Genomic DNA, 16,714 nt, shown 5'->3' with positions numbered 1-16,714 from the left:
CAGAGAAGGCTCCTAGGCCCTAAATGTCACTCCTGAAACTATATCCATGGAGATGGTTCATCCTCATTTAATTCCTCTGGAAGAACTTTTCTTTGTTTTTAACATTTAGTTATTTATTATGTACACAGTGTCTTGCCTGCGTGTATGCCTGCAGGCCAGAAGAGGGCACCAGATCTCATAGCAGATGGTTGTGAGCCACCATGTGGTTGCTGGGAATTGAACTCAGGACCTCTGGAAGAACAGCCAGTACTCTTAACCTCTGAGCCATCTCTCCAACCCAAACTTTTATTTTCTAATAAAAATATGTGTGTGAGTGTTTTGTTTTCGTGTGCATATCTGTGTACCGCATACATGCAATGCCCAAAGAGGGCAGAAGAGGGTATCAAACGCATTGAGACTGGAGTTATAGACAGTTTGAGCAGGAAAGTAGGTGATGGGAATTGAACCCAGGCCCTCTGTAAGAGTAGCCAGTGCTCTTAACTGTTGAGCCACCTCTCCAATTTGGAAGAACTGCTTTTCAAATGCAAATATGCCATTTTCCATGCGGCCCAGCATGCCTTTCTGGCTGACTTTTTAACATCCAGTTCAAATGTCACAGTCTCTGCTAGAAGCAGGTAGTAACGTCCTCTTCTAGGCTTTCTGCCTTTGAAGCACCTTCATTGTTAACATGGTGGGTCCCTGTACAACTTGTTCTGGTTGCCAGTCCAGGGTGAGTGTCCAGAACTGGCCCAACACCACACATGGAATGAACGGACAATCGCCTAGATGAGATAATCACCATTGTCTTCTGTTCCAATGGAGGACAAACCACAAAAGCCTCTTCCCAGCCCTGCCCCGAGGAGCCTCTCTCTTGAGTTCTCTATTTCATGTCTGTTCCCTGAACATCGCACACCCATGTTTGCATGTGGAGGCGTTCCTTGGCTCAAGGGGATGGGTGGCACTGCCATCCCAGTTACGTGAACCTCGGGTGTTCCTTGACTAGAAGGAATAAGGGTGGGGGTTTTTAGGACCAGGAAGTCCCAGAGCTTAAACCATGACTGGATGTCAGACAGGAAGAGCAGGTTGGAGAAGGAACTGTTGTTAATCAGTCCCCAGTCTTCCTTCCTGGCCAAAGTGAACAGAGGTCCCCCTGGAGGTCTTGGGGCTGAATGACACAGAACGTAAGACCCAAGAAAGGCTTAGTCTTGTGCCTGGAGGACCAGGAAGGACCAGGAGGACCAGAAAGAGAGGTCGGGAGGCCCTGGGGATGAATATCTCAGACTGAGAAAGGCTTAAACCTGGCGCTCTTGCTCTGACTCATCTACCTCCAACTGGGACAACCTGAACCAGTCGTTCCATCCTTCTGTGCTTCATCTGCGTTTTCATCTGTAAAATGGGCGTTATCAACAAATCCAGACAGGGAGGTGGACATGAGGTCATCGGCTGGGCCTGACGCTTGGGAACCTGCAGGGGGCAGTACCGGAACCCGGGTCCTAGGAGGGCCGGGTGTGGCCGGAGTCCTCATCCTGCGCCGGCTCCTCGGCCTGGCTTCAGCGGGTCTCCGCTCTGTGAGCGCTTCGGTGCCCAGGCCGGGCAGGGTGCCAGAGTGGGCCGGGCTGCGCGCTGAGGCGTGCTAGACGCGCCGTGCCGAGCGAGCCGGGGACGCTGGGAGCCAGCGGGAGACGCCGGCTTCCACCCCTCCAGGCCGCAGCGACGGCACCAAGGCCTGGGAAGCCTGGGTAAAGGCCGAGCTGGCTCGATCGCTCCTCTGGTCCCCGGCTGGGCGGCTGCGATGGGCCCCGGAAGCAAGAGTCGGGCTGCTGGGTCGCGGGAGCGGGCAAGTGGCATTGGGAGTTCTGCCAGAGCTTGGGCGCTGATTGTGGGCCTGCTGGCAGCTTCTCTTTGCTCCCTGAAGCCAAGTGCAAGTGGGAGAGCTGTTGGTGGGGGAAGCTCTGCACCTTCTTGTTGCATCTCTTCTTTTGATGAGTGCCATGACAACTATTTGATTAGAGAATTATCCTAAAGTCTGCGTGTCTTATCTTGACTCAGTGGACCTGAAACTGATGCCAATTCTGAGTTTTGCAGTTTCTCAGGACCTTTCTCTAGCCCCTGGGACTCCTGTTCCCAGCCCAGTCAAAACCCTAGCCAGCTCCTGCTCTGCCTAGCCCTGCTAAAGCACTTCCCAAGCTTGCCCCCTCTTTCAGCTCCAGTGTCAGTGAGGGAGGCCATGACAACACAGGGGCACAGGCATGTTAAGGAGCGGAGGGAGCCAGCGAAACTCGGAAGAGTGCCTGGGATTCTGATAAAGGAGATGCTAAACAAAGTGTATGAACTAAGTTAGGAAGGTGAGAGCAAGAATCGAGCAGTCCCGGAGGATGAGGAGTGGACGGGGGCGGGGGGCAAACCTAGAAAAATAGCTTGTGTGGACCTGGGGCTTGTAGCTGTTAAGTAGCGAAACTTTAGGGAGTTGATTTCTATAGGGAATGAGGGATTGGAATAGGCCAAGGGTGAAGGCACAGAGGACCTGAGGAAGTGTGGTCTGGAGAGATCTGAACAAGTTATGAGGTGGTGAAGTGAAGGCGCTGCTGGGATCTATCTGTAGGAGGACTGCCTCCACTACCTGAAGGGGAAGAAGGATTAAGAAAAAAAAAAAAAAAAGCCAGGAAATACAGTGTGAGTCCAGGGTTTGGAAGAGTTCTGTAATATAAAGTAACCAGATGGAGGGGGCTGGGAGGAGGGGGGCGCTGATGAGGCCAGGCTGGCTCGGCTGAGGCAGAGACAGCACATCCTATGTCAAGCAGGAAGTTCATTCACACATTCATTTATTACTTATGCCAACCTTAAAGGCAGCTTACATAAAAGTCAGAAGATAAACTGATAAAACTATTAAAACTCAGCTAAAGGGATCTGATGGCTGGGACAGATGAAGACTGGGGGGTGGGGAATCTAGGCTCAGAAAAGGCGCTGGAAGTGGCACAGGACTCCTATCTGAGCTTGCCAGCAGTCAAGCAAAATTAAGCCTAAAAGCAGAGGATTGGGCTGGAACTCTGGACAAAGGCAGCTGTGAAACCCAGCGGGGAGGCAGGCATTGGTAGGAGATGAAAAGGAATCATTGAGGTTGGGATTATCCTTGCTGAGCAGAGCCAGACCAGCGCTTCAAACATGCTGATGTCTGAGGACTGGCTCAGCCTCCCTTGGGAGATGGTCCCTCCTTAGATGCTAGGGGTAAGGGTTGGAGAAGGAGTGTGTGTGTGTGTGGGGGGAGATGTGGGATGTTTGAAGGGCCACCTTGTGGTGGTGGCCATACATTCATACTATTGTTTTTCAATTTACATTATTGGTTTTTTGTTTGTTTGTTTGTTTGTTTGTTTTTCGAGACAGGGTTTCTCTGTGTAGCTTTGGAGCCTATCCTGGTACTCGCTCAGGAGACCAGGCTGGCCTCGAACTCACAGAGATCCACCTGCCTCTGCCTCCCGAGTGCTGGGATCAAATGTGTGCGCCACCAACACCTGACTGTTTTTTTTGTTTTTTTCTTAAACCTTTCTTTCTCCCTTCTTTCTTTCTTCTTCTCCCTGCCCCTCCCCCCCACCCCTTTTTTTGGTTTTTCAAGACTGGTTTCTCTGTGTAGACCTGAATGTCCCGGAACTCACTCTGTAGAGCAGGCGGTAGACAGAGATCCTCCTGCCTCTGCTTCCCTAGAGCTAGGATTAAAGGCATGTGCCACCACTGCCTGGCAAGTTTTTCATTTATACGTTTACTTTTTTATTGTGGGGGTGTCGGTACAAAAGTCAGAGGACAACTTTCAGGAGAAGTTCTCTCTTTCTAGCCAGAGGGTTCCTGGAATTGAATTCAGGTCCTCAGGCTTGGTAGCAGGAGCCTTTACTCACTGAGCCATTCTGCAAGCTCCAGTCACACTTTTTTTTCCCCCCAGGGGAACAGGAAAGAAGGCGGTCCTAATTGTTCCAGGCTCTAACTTTCCTAGGATGAGGTGGGGCTGCCATTTGCCCAGGACCTCTTGGGGCTCAGGTCTGGGAAGAACACCCCAGCTATCAGGTAATTAGGAAGCTTGGGTTTGTTTTGACCCCTCCCTTCTGCTTTCAGGGTCCAAATGGTACTTCTAGAAAATCAGGGATCCAGACATGAGGTGCACTAGCCCCAGCCATGTGGTACTGTAGCTGGTGTCCTTGGGCATGTCACCTGACCTCCCAGATCCTTTCCCCATCTTTAAAAGGGAGCTAGCTGAGTAGGCTCCTTCTAGCAGTATCAATCTTATTTTTCATCCAAGACATTAGCTGTGTGTTGGCTGTGTCCCAGACTGTGGGTTAGGTTCTTGGTATATAATTGTGAATAAAACCAGATGTGAACTCTGTATTCATGAAGGAGAAATGGATGATAATCAAATAATCATATTACTAAATAGAAGATTATGTTATAACTGCTATTGAGGAATAGCACATGCTACTGTAAGTGCAAATAGGAGGGGGCTATGATGTCAGTGTTGGGGTGTGCATTAGTGATGGGATGTAGATGGGATCTACAGATGCTGCCTCGTTTTTCTCTTTGTAGATGAGCGTATCTCCTTCCTGACCCACTGGAGTTGGCCATTTAAAGGGGTGCATCCCCTTGGGACCCCTAGGTGAGACCTGGGTGTGTCATGCCTCAGAACATAGAAAGACATAGATCAGGGTATGGGAATGGTTAGAATGTGCTGTCATGATCCCCTGGGCAAGATGGCAGCATGGTACAGAGGCAACTTCCTGGGATCCAGAGGAAGTCGGCTTAGATCATGTAGACACACATGTAGACGATGGGGGTGGGGCGGATTATGTAGACACACATGATGATGGGGGGTGGGTGGATCTAGCAGAAGCCAGTCTGAGTCTCAGGCGGGCAGCAATTAGGGCTGGAGGGGCCAGGCCTCGATCCTTGGGAAGGGTAGGAGTCGGGTGTCATCTTGGAAAGTACAGACTGGACTGGACTGAGCCCACGTCAGTGTTGAGTTCCATTCTAAGCCCCAAATCTTCCTATGTCTGTTCTCCCAGGGCCTTTATCCGTCACCATGGAAACTCAGCAGACAGTGTTCCCCCACCAGGGAGGCATGGACAGCTGTTCAGGAGTATCTCTGCTGCTGGTAAAGGAGGGTTTGGGAAGGAGAGGGGCCTGGAAGGAGAGGGAGGATGAGGAAAGCATAGGGAATCGACTGCTGCCATCCACTAGTGGTCCTTCCCTTCTTGTCTCTCTTCCTTGCATCATCTGTGCATCACTGGTGCTGTGCTCAAGGACCATACACAAAGCACTTACAGAGACAGTCTCTCCCTACCTTCAGCCAACCTCGGGTCCAGTAGCCAGATTATGACTAGTTAAGACTATACAAAGAGAAAGTCAGGAAGCCAGTTAGCCTAGGCTTGGTTCAGAGGCTCCCTGTGTTCTGTCACAGGGCTCCTAAACCTTACGAGTGATCTGTTGGTTAAGGGAATTCTATCTGTCCACACCACGATGGGCTCCTGTATCTTTGAGTTCTCTGTGTTACTCCCCATCTTGACCTACAGCCACCCTGGCTGGCGGGAAGAGCAAGCATCTCTTCCCTTGTTTTAACCCATGTCCTTTGCTTTCTCATCCAGAAGCCATCCAAAGGCATCGCCGGAACCTCACAGAGTGGTTTAGCCGGCTGCCTAGAGAGGAGCGTCAGTTTGGACCAACCTTTGCTCTAGACACAGTCCATGTTGACCCTGTGATCCGCGAGAGCACCCCAGATGAGCTGCTTCGCCCATCCACAGAGCTGGCCACGGGGCATCAACGAACCCACGCTGGGCTGCCCCCACTGGCTCTGTCTCAGCTCTTTGACCCAGATGCATGTGGGCGCCGCGTGCAGACAGTGGTGCTGTATGGGACCGTGGGTACTGGCAAGAGCACCTTGGTACGCAAGATGGTCCTGGACTGGTGTTACGGGAGGCTGCCGGCCTTTGAGCTGCTCATCCCCTTCTCCTGTGAGGATTTGTCATCCCTGGGCTCCACCCCAGCTTCCTTGTGCCAACTTGTGACCCAGCGTTACACACCCCTGAAGGAGGTGTTGCCCCTGATGACCGCTGCCGGATCCCGCCTGCTCTTTGTGCTCCATGGCTTGGAACGTCTCAACCTTGACTTCCGGCTGGCAGGGACAGGGCTTTGTAATGACCCAGCGGAACCCGGGGCACCAGCTGCCATCATGGTCAACCTGCTACGCAAATACATGCTTCCTGAGGTGGGTTGCTCTTTGCTACATACACCCTGCCGCCGCTGCCCCTTAACCTGCTCCACAGGGAACTCTATGTTCTTGGCCTACATGGTTGTTGTGTAGGCCAGTACCTAGGTTAGTTCAATCCCTGGCCCCTCCACTTCTTAATTGTGGGACCCTGAGCAAGTCATTTATCTTCTCAAACTTTTTTCTCCTTCTGCCCTTGTTCTGTATGGGTTAAGTGAGATACCATATATAAAGTGCTTAGCTCTATGCCTGGGGCCATAGGAAATAATCAGTAATTGATGCTGATGAATTTTTGGGGGAAGGTTCTCATTTTGTTAACTCAGGCTGGCCTGGAACTAACTATACCAAGCTGACCTTGAACTTACAGAGATCTACCTGTCTCTGCCTCCCAAGTGCTGGGATCAAAGGCGTGTGCCACAATGCCCAGCGCTGTTAGTTATAATGTTGATAACTATGGTGCCCTTCGTTCTTGGACCCTCCCCCCAATCTTTATGGGCTTGAGACAATCATGTTTCTCTTCTTTCTTTCTTTCTTTCTTTCTTTCTTTCTTTCTTTCTTTTTTTTAGGTTTTTCGAGACAGGGTTTCTCTGTGTAGCTTTGGAGCCTATCCTGGCACTCGCTCTGGAGACCAGGCTGGCCTCAAACTCACAGAGATCCGCCTGCCTCTGCCTCCCGAGTGCTGGGATTAAAGGCCTGCACCACCAAGGCCTGTGACAATCAGGTTTCTTGAGACACAGAAGTTTCTCTATTAACCTTTAACCATATCCTTCCCAGGCCAGCATTCTGGTAACTACCCGGCCCTCTGCCATTGGCCGTATCCCTAGCAAGTATGTGGGCCGCTATGGTGAGATCTGTGGCTTCTCTGATACCAACCTGCAGAAGCTCTACTTCCAGCTCCGCCTTAACCAGCCTGATTGTGGATACGGTGCAGGGGGCGCAGGTGTCTCAGCCACACCAGCTCAGCGGGACAACCTGATTCAGATGCTGTCCCGAAACCTGGAGGGGCACCACCAGATTGCCGCTGCCTGCTTCCTGCCCTCCTATTGCTGGCTTGTCTGTGCTACCTTGCACTTCCTGCATGCTCCTACACCTGCTGGCCAGACCCTCACAAGCATCTACACCAGCTTCCTTCGTCTGAACTTTAGCGGTGAAACACTGGACAGCACCCATCCCTCCAATTTATCCCTGATGGCCTATGCAGCCCGAACCATGGGCAAGTTGGCCTATGAGGGCGTGTCATCCCGCAAGACCTATTTCTCTGAAGAGGATGTCCGTGGCTGCCTGGAAGCTGGCATCAAGACAGAGGAAGAATTTCAACTGCTGCAGATCTTCCGACGGGATGCCCTGAGATTTTTCCTGGCCCCGTGTGTGGAACCAGGACACCTGGGTACTTTCGTATTCACGGTGCCCGCTATGCAGGAATACCTGGCTGCCCTCTACATTGTGCTGGGCTTACGAAAAACAGCCCTGCAGCGAGTGGGTAAAGAAGTGGTTGAGTTAGTGGGCCGCGTTGGGGAGGATGTCAGCCTGGTACTGGGCATCGTGGCCAAGCTGTTGCCTCTGCGGATTCTGCCTCTCCTATTCAACTTGCTTAAGGTAAAGATCCCTGACACCAACTCTCTCCTCTCTCTCCTCTCTCCTCCCTCCCTCCCTCTCTCTCTCTCTCTCTCTCTCTCTCTCTCTCTCTCTCTCTCCTTGTTCCTTCCTCCCAGGATTCCAGAATGCCTCATGATCTGTATGCATTTCTTGTCTTCTCTCAGTGGGGAGAGGCTGCCTCTTGCATACATGGAAATCTTCTGGAAATTTGGCTTTTAGTGGAATTGAGGTCTAAGGAATGGGGAGAAAGAATCCACAGGGAGGCTTGGGGTTTAAAAGGGGAATTGAGGTTACAGGGATTTTTGAAACAATCCCACATGGATTCCTAACAAGGATTTCTTTCTTTCTTTCTTTCTTTCTTTCTTTCTTTCTTTCCTTCTTTACTACTGCCGAGAGACAGACTGGGTCATTGCAGTCTAGTTTGCAGGCCCAGAAACTTTTTTTTTCCTTTTCTTTTTGTGTTGCTGGAGATTGAACCCAAGACTTTGTACCTGCTAGGCACTGAGCTACATCCCCAGTAACCCCAGGCCCAGAAACTCAATTGTGTCTGCTCCTTCAGAGGAGATTGGGCCCCAGGAGCAATGACTCATGCTAACTCGATCACTGGGGATGAGTTTTATAAAGCAGATGCCATTTATTCATTTGTTCTGGGAGGATGAATGACATAGGTAATCGGTTTAGGACAGTCCATCCTGGGCGCAGGTCCACTCTAGAAACCAGCCAACAGGCCTGAGGGTGATGCCGTGAGCAGGGCAGATATGGGATGTTCCTGGGGGATGGAGGGAGCCAGTCTTGCTGATGTCTGCCAGTTGCCTCACTGCTTCTTCCTTTGTTTGCAAATCAGCCCTAGATATCTGGAGATGAGCTACTTACTCCAATCTCCTTTTATATCTTGAAGAAACTGGGCTGGAGAGATGGTTCAATGGTTAAAATGCTTGCAGTGAGAGCATGAGGATTCAGTTTGGGTCTCTAGAACCTATGAAAATGCTAAATGATTGTGGTGGATCATCCATAATTCCACCTCAAAAAACTAAGACACAGAATCCCTGGAGCAAACTGGATAGTGAGCTCTGCGTCTGATTGACAGACCCTGCCCAAAGAATAAGATGAAAGGGTCGTTGAGGACGATTTCTGGGATCAATCTAGGGCGTCCACATATACACACACACGAGCATGCACCCTCACACTCCTCTTCTTTCTGAGCTGAGAGTTGGGTCCAGGGTCCTGCACATGTCTGGCAACACTCTACCACTGAACTGCATCCTCAGCCTTCTTGATAATCATATTCATTCATCTTCACAAAATGGTATTTTCTGGTCTTGTTCCCAGACTAATATGGAGTATTATCGCTTCTGTGGCAAGAACCTCACATTTGAAAAATGAGCAATAAGCTGGGCGGTGGTAGCACACACCTTTAATCCCAGCACTTGGGAGGCAGAGGCAGGCAGACCTCTGAGTTTAAGGCCAGCCTGGTCTATAGAGCTAGTTCCAGGACAGCCAAGGCTACACAGGGAAACCTTGTCTTAAAACACCCCCACCAAAAAAAAAAAAAAAAAAAAGAAAAGAAAAGAAAGAAAGAAAGGAGAAAAACGAACAATAATGGAGACACCAGAGAAGGTGCCATCAAACAACCTCATGTTTCTTTGCAAGGATGGGAGGTGACATAGCAAACCTGTAACTCATTCTCTGTTAAATATTTCAGTACTTGCTGTGTGCGGGGACAATGTGTTAGGTTTGTGGGAGAAACCAATTAATGTCTGCAGGCTCCTGCCTTTTCTGACTTTACAGACCAAACACAAAAGTCAACATGCCTACACAATGAAAAATGATAAATGCCTGTAAGAAAAGTTTTGATATTCTTGGCCAGGCGTTGGTGGCCCACGCCTTTAATCCCAGCACTCGGGAGGCAGAGGCAGACGGATCCCTGTGAGTTCGAAGCCAGCCTGGTCTCCAGAGCGAGTGCCAGGATAGGCTCCAAAGCTACACAGAGAAACCCTGTCTCGAAAAACCAAAAAAAAAAAAAAAAAAAAAAAGAAAGAAAGAAAAAGAAAAAGAAAAAGAAAGAAAAGTTTTGATGTTCTAAGAGATATAGATGTACCTGTTTTGAGCAGTCAGAAAAGCCTTCTGGAAGAACATTTAAACTGATTTCTGAAGGATTAGCCAAGAGGACAATTTGGGGTGGCAGGAACTCTAGCAAGCAGCATCATGGAGGCTCTGAAAAAAGGGGGAGCCTCAGTCCTGAGGAAGGCAAGAAAAGTCGAAGGGAAGGGAGCATAGGAAGCAGGGGTGGAGGCTTGGGATGAGGGCACTGAGTTTGGCAGGGACTACCACACGGGACCATGAAGCAGCAGGAGCCACATCAATTGTGGTTGCTGGGATGATCAGGATGTTGAAAGTGTTAATATATTTATAACACCCAGCCTGGTCTCTAACTGAGTGGCTGAAAGTCAGCCCCTTGCATTCTGCCGTCTGTGCGTGCATCCTCCTGCAGATTGCAAATGTTTGAAGCAGATACATTGGTGTGTGTTTGTAACCCCAGCACTTGGAAGGCAGAGGCAGGAGGATCAGGAGTTCAAAGTCATCTTCAGCTATCTAGACATTTCAGGTCAAGCCTGGAACACAGACCCCATCTCAAGAAGAAGACAAGAAGAAGAGAAGGAGGAGGAGGAGCAAGAGAAAGAAAATATTTGACTATCAGGGCCTAGTGGCACCTGCCTCTAATCCCAGTACCCTGGAATCTAATGTAGGAGGACCTAGATGTCTAGGCTATGTGGACTCCAACAATAAGAGCCTGTCTTTGTTTTTGTTTTGTTTTGTTTGAGGCAGCATTTCTTTGTGTAGTCCTGGCTTTACCTGAAACTTACTCTGTAGACCTGGCTGGCCTGGAACTCAGAGATCCTCCTGCCTCTGCCTTCTGAGTGTTGGGATTAAAGGTCTGTGCCACCACCAGCTGGCAAGAGCCTGTCTTAAAAAAAAAAAAAAGATAAGGAAAACATCTGAAGAAAGATTGTAGAAACCTAGAGTGATTGATGACTCGGGAGTTAAGAGATTCTTTTACCCCTGCAGAGGACCTGAGTTCAGTTCCCAGCAACCATGTTTAGTAGCTCCCAACCACTGTATCTCCAGCTCTGGGGAGGCCCAACCCCCTCTGGCCTCTTTAGGAAGCTGCATCCATGTTCACATTCCTACATATATGTGTGTGTGTAATTAAAAATAAAACAAATCTTTAAAAGAAATGCAAGTAAGTGGCTAGGCAGAATGGCTCAGTGGTTAAGAGCACTTGTTTTTTGCAGAGGACCTGGGTCTATTTCCAGCACACATGTGGTAGCTCACAATCATCTAAAACTCCAGTTCCAGAGGATCCAATGTTCTTTTTTGACCTCCACAGGCATCAGACATGCACATGGTACACATATATACCTGTAGACAAAACACTCATGCACATAAAATAATTTAAAAAATGAAGCTGGGGGTGTGGGTCCATAATTGGCATATGCTTAACATGTGTGAAGCCTTGGGCTCAACCCTCAGCACTGTCCACACAGAAGTATCAGTATTAAAAATATATAGGCCTTCTTCTTCTTCTTCTTCTTCTTCTTCTTCTTCTTCTTCTTCTTCTTCTTCTTCTTCTCCTTCTCCTTCTCCTTCTCCTTCTCCTTCTCCTTTTTCTTCTTCCTCTTCTTCTTCCTCTTCTTCTTTTTTTGTTTTCGAGACAGAGTTTCTCTGTGGCTTTGGAGGCTGTCCTGGAACTAGCTCTTGTAGACCAGGCTGGTCTCGAACTCACAGAGATCCACCTGCCTCTGCCTCCTGAGCGCTGGGATTAAAGTTGCAATCCTACCTAAGATTCCCAAAGCTTAGATTACTGTTGAGCAGCGGTGGCACACACCATCGCCTAGCTATATACAGGCCTTTTTCAAAACAATATAGTACTGTTTATCTCACATAAATAATTACCACATAACCATTCTACATTTAGCATTCATATTGAGTGTTACATTAGTATTAAGTGTTGTAAGTAGTCCAGAGATTATTTAATATACAGTAAGGTGTGCATAGACTATGCACAAATACTCATTTTATATAAGGGACTTGAGCATCCAGGCATGTTTGATATCCACAAGGGATCCAGAACTGACCTCCTGTGGAGGGACAACTGTATGTATTCTTTCTTCCCCACCACCTCCTGGACTGGCAAATGAATGGGCACTTGGGGAAAAGAAAGAGGTCCCTAACATCTAGAGTGCATGAAACAAGTGTTTGAGAGATGACCCTAGAAAAGTCAAGTTGGGGCCAGATTATGAAAAGTTTTCTGTTTCAGGCCAAATCTTTGGAGTTTGCCTCACAAGCAAGTGGGGAGCCGTGGAGGGTGTCACAGCAAGGAGGAGTAGTGTGATCTGGCCAGTGGTGTTGTGAGTTCAAGGGGAGATCCCAAGGTTAGAACAGTTGGAAGGAGCGTGTCTATCTTGAACTGAGCCTTGAAGGCTGATTGGATGAGTGGAAGGCCATGCCCCTCCCATGCTTCTCTTCCAGGTGGTTCCACGGGTGTTTGGGCGCATGGTGAGTAAGAGTCGGGAGGCGGTGGCCCAGGCCATGGTGCTGGAGATGTTCCGGGAGGAGGACTACTACAATGATGATGTTCTGGATCAGATGGGTGCCAGCATCCTGGGTGTGGAGGGCCCCAAGCGCCACCCAGATGAGCCCCCTGAGGATGAAGTCTTTGAGCTCTTCCCCATGTTCATGGGGGGACTTCTCTCTGCCCACAACCGGGCGGTGCTGGCTCAGCTTGGTTGCCCCATCAAGAACCTGGATGCCCTGGAGAATGCCCAGGCCATCAAGAAGAAACTGGGGGAGATGGGTCGGCAAGTGCTGCCCCCCTCAGAGCTTCTTGACCATCTCTTCTTCCACTATGAGTTCCAGAACCAGCGCTTCTCAGCGGAGGTGCTCGGCTCCCTGCGCCAGCTCAATTTAGCAGGTGTGCGCATGACACCCCTCAAGTGCACAGTAGTGGCTGCTGTACTAGGAAGCGGAAAGCACCCTCTGGATGAGGTGAACTTGGCTTCCTGCCAGCTGGATCCTGCTGGGCTACACACTCTCATGCCTGTCTTCCTGCGTGCCCGGAAACTGGGGTGAGGACTAATCCGTAGGTACAGGAATGAAGGGAAGATGGGGTTGGATAGGAAGCGGGGAAGAGAAGGAGCTAGGGAGGCCAGAGGAATGAAGAAGGGCAGAGGACATGTCTGAATCTGCTTTCTGTTGCTAAAACAATACCTAAGGCTAGGCCTGAGCCCCAGCATTCAAAAGACTGGGGCAGGAGGAATGCTGTAAGTTTGAGTTCAGCTTGAGCTACACTGTGAGTTTCAGGCCAGCCTGGTCTACATAAGACCCTGCCTCTTAGGGCTGGAGAGATGGCTCAGAGGTTAAGAGCACTGGCTGCTCTTCCAGAGTTTCTGAGTTCAATTCCCAGCAACCACATGGTGGCCCTCTTAAGGCATAAAGGCATACATGCAGGTAGAGCACTCATATACAGAAATAATCAAATAAACTCTTAAAATAAGAAGACCTATCTCAAGAAGGAGGATAGTGGGGGGAGGAATTTATAGCTTTGGAGGCTGAAAGGCTGTGCTTGGGTTCATCTTCTGCTGAAAACCCCTGAGGCTGCATTTCAACCTGGCAGAAGAACAGAGAAGGAAACAGCTGTGTGTAGATAAGGCCAGGCACATGGAGAAGGCTTGCTGGACAACAACCCATTCTGGTGGGAACCACAAGTCCAGCTAATCCACTCCAAGAGCAGATCCCCTTCCTGCTCTTCAAAACAGGCTCCATCTCTCAAGGCTCTTCCTTCCTGCAATACAACCACAAACCTCCAACTCATGTCCCTTGACATAGCAGACCCCAGAAGGGTAGGATGGAGAAGGTGTGGGCAGAGGTGACAGGAGCAGGATGAGGGAAGACAAGTGTTGATGGTAGGAAGCAGGCTGGTGAGGAAAGGGCACAGTCCATAGGAAGACCCCATGCTGAACTGCATTCTTGGTCTCTTACCTCTCCTCGGGCCACCTTCTGCTCCAGGTTGCAACTGAACAGCCTGGGCCCTGAGGCCTGCAGGGACCTCCGAGATCTGCTGCTACACAACCAGTGCCAGATTACCACTCTGCGGTGAGTGTCCTAGCAGGGGCCTGATGGGAGTGTCCTAGCAGGGGCCTGAGGGAGTATCTGGCTCTTCTAACATGGAGAGCACCCTGCCTTACAACATGGCTGGCATAGGCCCACCCTGCCTCTAGAAAAGAGGTTGTCTGGGCCCTGGCTAGCTCCTTGTCCATGTCTATTACAAACATCAGAAAGGAGCAAGGTGGTGGCACATGTCCTTAACCCCAGCACTCAGGAGGCAGAGAAAGGCAGGTCTGTGAGTTCAAGGCTAGCCTGGTCTACAGAGCAAGTTCCTGCAGGGTCTACAAGACAGTCTGTGCTACACAGAGAAACTCAGGTCCCCCCCCAAAACAAACAAACCAAAAATAAATATAAAGAAAGTAGCAAGGAAGATACCAGGAGTGGGTGCTAAGAAAGCCTTTCTCCTGGCTAATATTAGCCTGGGGGACAGGAAAGCTGCAGTAATTCCTGGGCCAGTTGCCTGGCAACAGAGTCACTGTTCTCTGCAGACTCACCATAACGCTGGATACTCTCTAGTTGCTCCCAAGATGTTAGCTGATTTCCTAGGAACCCAGATGCCTGGGGGTCCTGGTTTCTGGTTAGAATCAGGAAAGGCGAATGAGGAAGGAGAAACGAGTGCAGAAGGGGACTCCTGGTGAGATGGCTCAGAAGGTAAAGGTGGCTGCTGCCAAGCCTGACAAACTGAGTTTAGTCCCCAGGACCCACAAGTTGGTTGGAAGGGAAGAACCAATTCTCACAAGTTGTCCTCTGATCTCATGGCCTCTTCCCTCACCTCACACTCACAGGCACACATGCACAAAATAAGTAATTTTCTTTTTTAATGAAAACCGGAGGCGGGGGTGGGGTGCGGAATTAGAAAGCATGGAGGACCAGAGGCTGGGGAGGCAGTTAAGGAAGGTGTAAGAGGGGGACTAATAAGGAAATGGGGGGGGGGGCGGTCAGGAAGCAAGAGAAACAGGAGGGTGAAGAGAAACCTTTCTCTCACTCCCCATCCTGGGCAGGCAACACTCTCATTTCATTGTCCCTTCTCCTGGACCTCAAGTCTGCATCCAGGCTGGCCTCCAACCCAGATGTGCCCCCTTTGGCTAAAATCCTAACACCCAGCTTGCACATCTACAATACCCGCCCAACCTTGCCTTGCTTATGGCCCTTAGGCTGTCCAACAACCCACTGACAGCAGCAGGGGTTGCCTTACTGATGGAGGGCCTGGCAGGAAACACCTCGCTGACGCACCTGTCCTTGCTACACACTGATCTTGGAGACAAGGGGCTGGAGCTGCTGGCTACCCAGCTGGACCGCAACAAACAACTGCAGGAACTGAACGTGGCCTACAACGGTGCTGGTGACGCAGCAGCTCTGGCCTTGGCTAAGGCTGCTCGGGACCATCCTTCTCTGGAGCTGCTGCAGTAAGTCCTGGGCTGGTCTCATGCCCTAGGCCTAACCCTGGTTTTTCCCTCTCTTCATTATGTTCTTCCTACCCAGGGGCTGCGCTCCATCTGAGCCTGCTGTCTGTGTTCCCTTTCTTATCCTGCTTTACCCAGTGCTGAGCCCACCCAAGTCCGCTGTGATTGTCCCTTAACCTGCTCCGATTCCCTGCCTCCATTTCTAAATGTTTCCACCAGCTCTGTTCCTGGCTTATTGCAGATTCTTTTTGTTGTAAGTGCTAAGCACTCTACCACCTGAGCTACATCCGCAGCTCTTATTACAGACGCTTGGCCCCTCCCACTCAGCTGCCTGAAGGGAGTTCTAATGCTTCCTGGCTCTCTGCCTATATCCACCTTGGGCCTTCTCAAACTCCAATGAATGACATCCGTCCATCTCTTTCCCACTAGCCTCTACTTCAATGAGCTGAGTTCAGAGGGTCGTCAGGTCCTGCGGGACTTGGGAGGCTCTGGCGAAGGTGGTGCGCGGGTTGTGGCCTCTCTGACAGAAGGAGCAGCGGTCTCTGAGTACTGGTCGGTGATCCTTAGTGAAATCCAGCGCAACCTCAACAGCTGGGACCCGGCCCGGGTCCAGAGCCATCTCAAGCTGTTGCTTCGAGATCTGGAAGATAGCCGAGGCGCCACCCTTAATCCTTGGCGCAAGGCTCAGCTTCTTCGAGTGGAGAGTGAGGTCAAGACCCTTCTGGAGCAGCTGGGAGGCTCTGGATGACGGTGACAGCTGTGATCTAGCTTGTGGAACCACTGACCCCAAAACCCTTCCCTCTATGGTGTGCACAACTCCTTCCAGAAAGATCTGCAGGCAAAGCAATGGGCACAACTGTACTGCCCCAACCCACAACAAGTCCAGCCAGGACCCCAAGCTAGATTTCACAAGGTCAAAATATGGTGAATTGATGCTTGGACTTGGATATTGAGCATGTCACCTCTTCTTTTGCCTAGAAGGACTAGAAGAATATGATACATGAGTGGCCAAAATGCCCTGTGGCCCACCACCGGTCTTAACCTCTCCCTCCTCTGATGGTGTTAGCAAGGGGCACACCTCTCATGTTTGTTTGTCATGCTGAGAGTTCTGCCATCCAGCAGCTGTACTGGATGGCTTCCCATTCCTGCCTTATGCTCACCTCTGGATGCAAAATGCCCTCACATTGGTGCTTTTCCCAGCCTCATGTCCCCTCAACTACACAGGCATCAATGGCTCCAGGGCCACTAAGGATAAGTGTGCCCACTTTGCTGCTATTAAAAAGCTGTGTGTCTTCCACTCCCTGTGGTCTCCTCTTCCTTGCTTGGTGAT

At 50.3% G+C, this 16,714-nt stretch overlaps 1 protein-coding gene across 3 annotated transcripts; it reads left to right on the top strand.

Moving 5' to 3' along the window:
• The first annotated feature begins 1,470 nt into the window (after window positions 1-1,470).
• On the top strand, window positions 1,471-16,682 carry Nlrx1 (NLR family member X1). Of its 3 annotated transcripts, XM_035443602.1 has the most exons (11): window positions 1,471-1,718; window positions 2,184-2,324; window positions 3,911-4,032; window positions 4,546-4,615; window positions 5,022-5,110; window positions 5,601-6,220; window positions 6,995-7,816; window positions 12,347-12,942; window positions 13,883-13,969; window positions 15,136-15,387; window positions 15,814-16,682. In XM_035443602.1, the coding sequence occupies exons 3-11, from the start codon at window positions 3,963-3,965 to the stop codon at window positions 16,130-16,132; spliced, it is 2,925 nt and encodes a 974-aa protein (XP_035299493.1). In that variant the 5' UTR covers window positions 1,471-1,718; window positions 2,184-2,324; window positions 3,911-3,962; the 3' UTR covers window positions 16,133-16,682. The 3 variants fall into 3 exon arrangements, with proteins under 3 accessions (XP_035299493.1, XP_027267722.1, XP_027267721.1); XM_027411921.2 differs by lacking the exon at window positions 2,184-2,324; XM_027411920.2 differs by having other exon boundaries at window positions 1,471-2,324.
• Window positions 16,683-16,714: the final 32 nt, after the last annotated feature.

This window comes from Cricetulus griseus, chromosome 4 (assembly GCF_003668045.3).
Source record: "Cricetulus griseus strain 17A/GY chromosome 4, alternate assembly CriGri-PICRH-1.0, whole genome shotgun sequence".
NCBI classification, from domain to species: Eukaryota; Metazoa; Chordata; class Mammalia; order Rodentia; family Cricetidae; genus Cricetulus; species Cricetulus griseus.
This window is presented reverse-complemented; position numbering and strand designations above follow the sequence as displayed.

What these genes read in the sequence shown, in the direction of transcription:
- Nlrx1 (XM_027411921.2), top strand. Translation starts at nt 3,963, where the DNA reads ATGAGGTGGGGCTGCCATTTGCCCAGGACCTCTTGGGGCTCAGGTCTG. An exon ending in AAGAACACCCCAGCTATCAG is followed by an intron (nt 4,033 to 4,545) that starts GTAATTAGGAAG and finishes TTCTCTTTGTAG; the next exon opens with ATGAGCGTATCTCCTTCCTG. An exon ending in GCAAATACATGCTTCCTGAG is followed by an intron (nt 6,221 to 6,994) that starts GTGGGTTGCTCT and finishes TATCCTTCCCAG; the next exon opens with GCCAGCATTCTGGTAACTAC.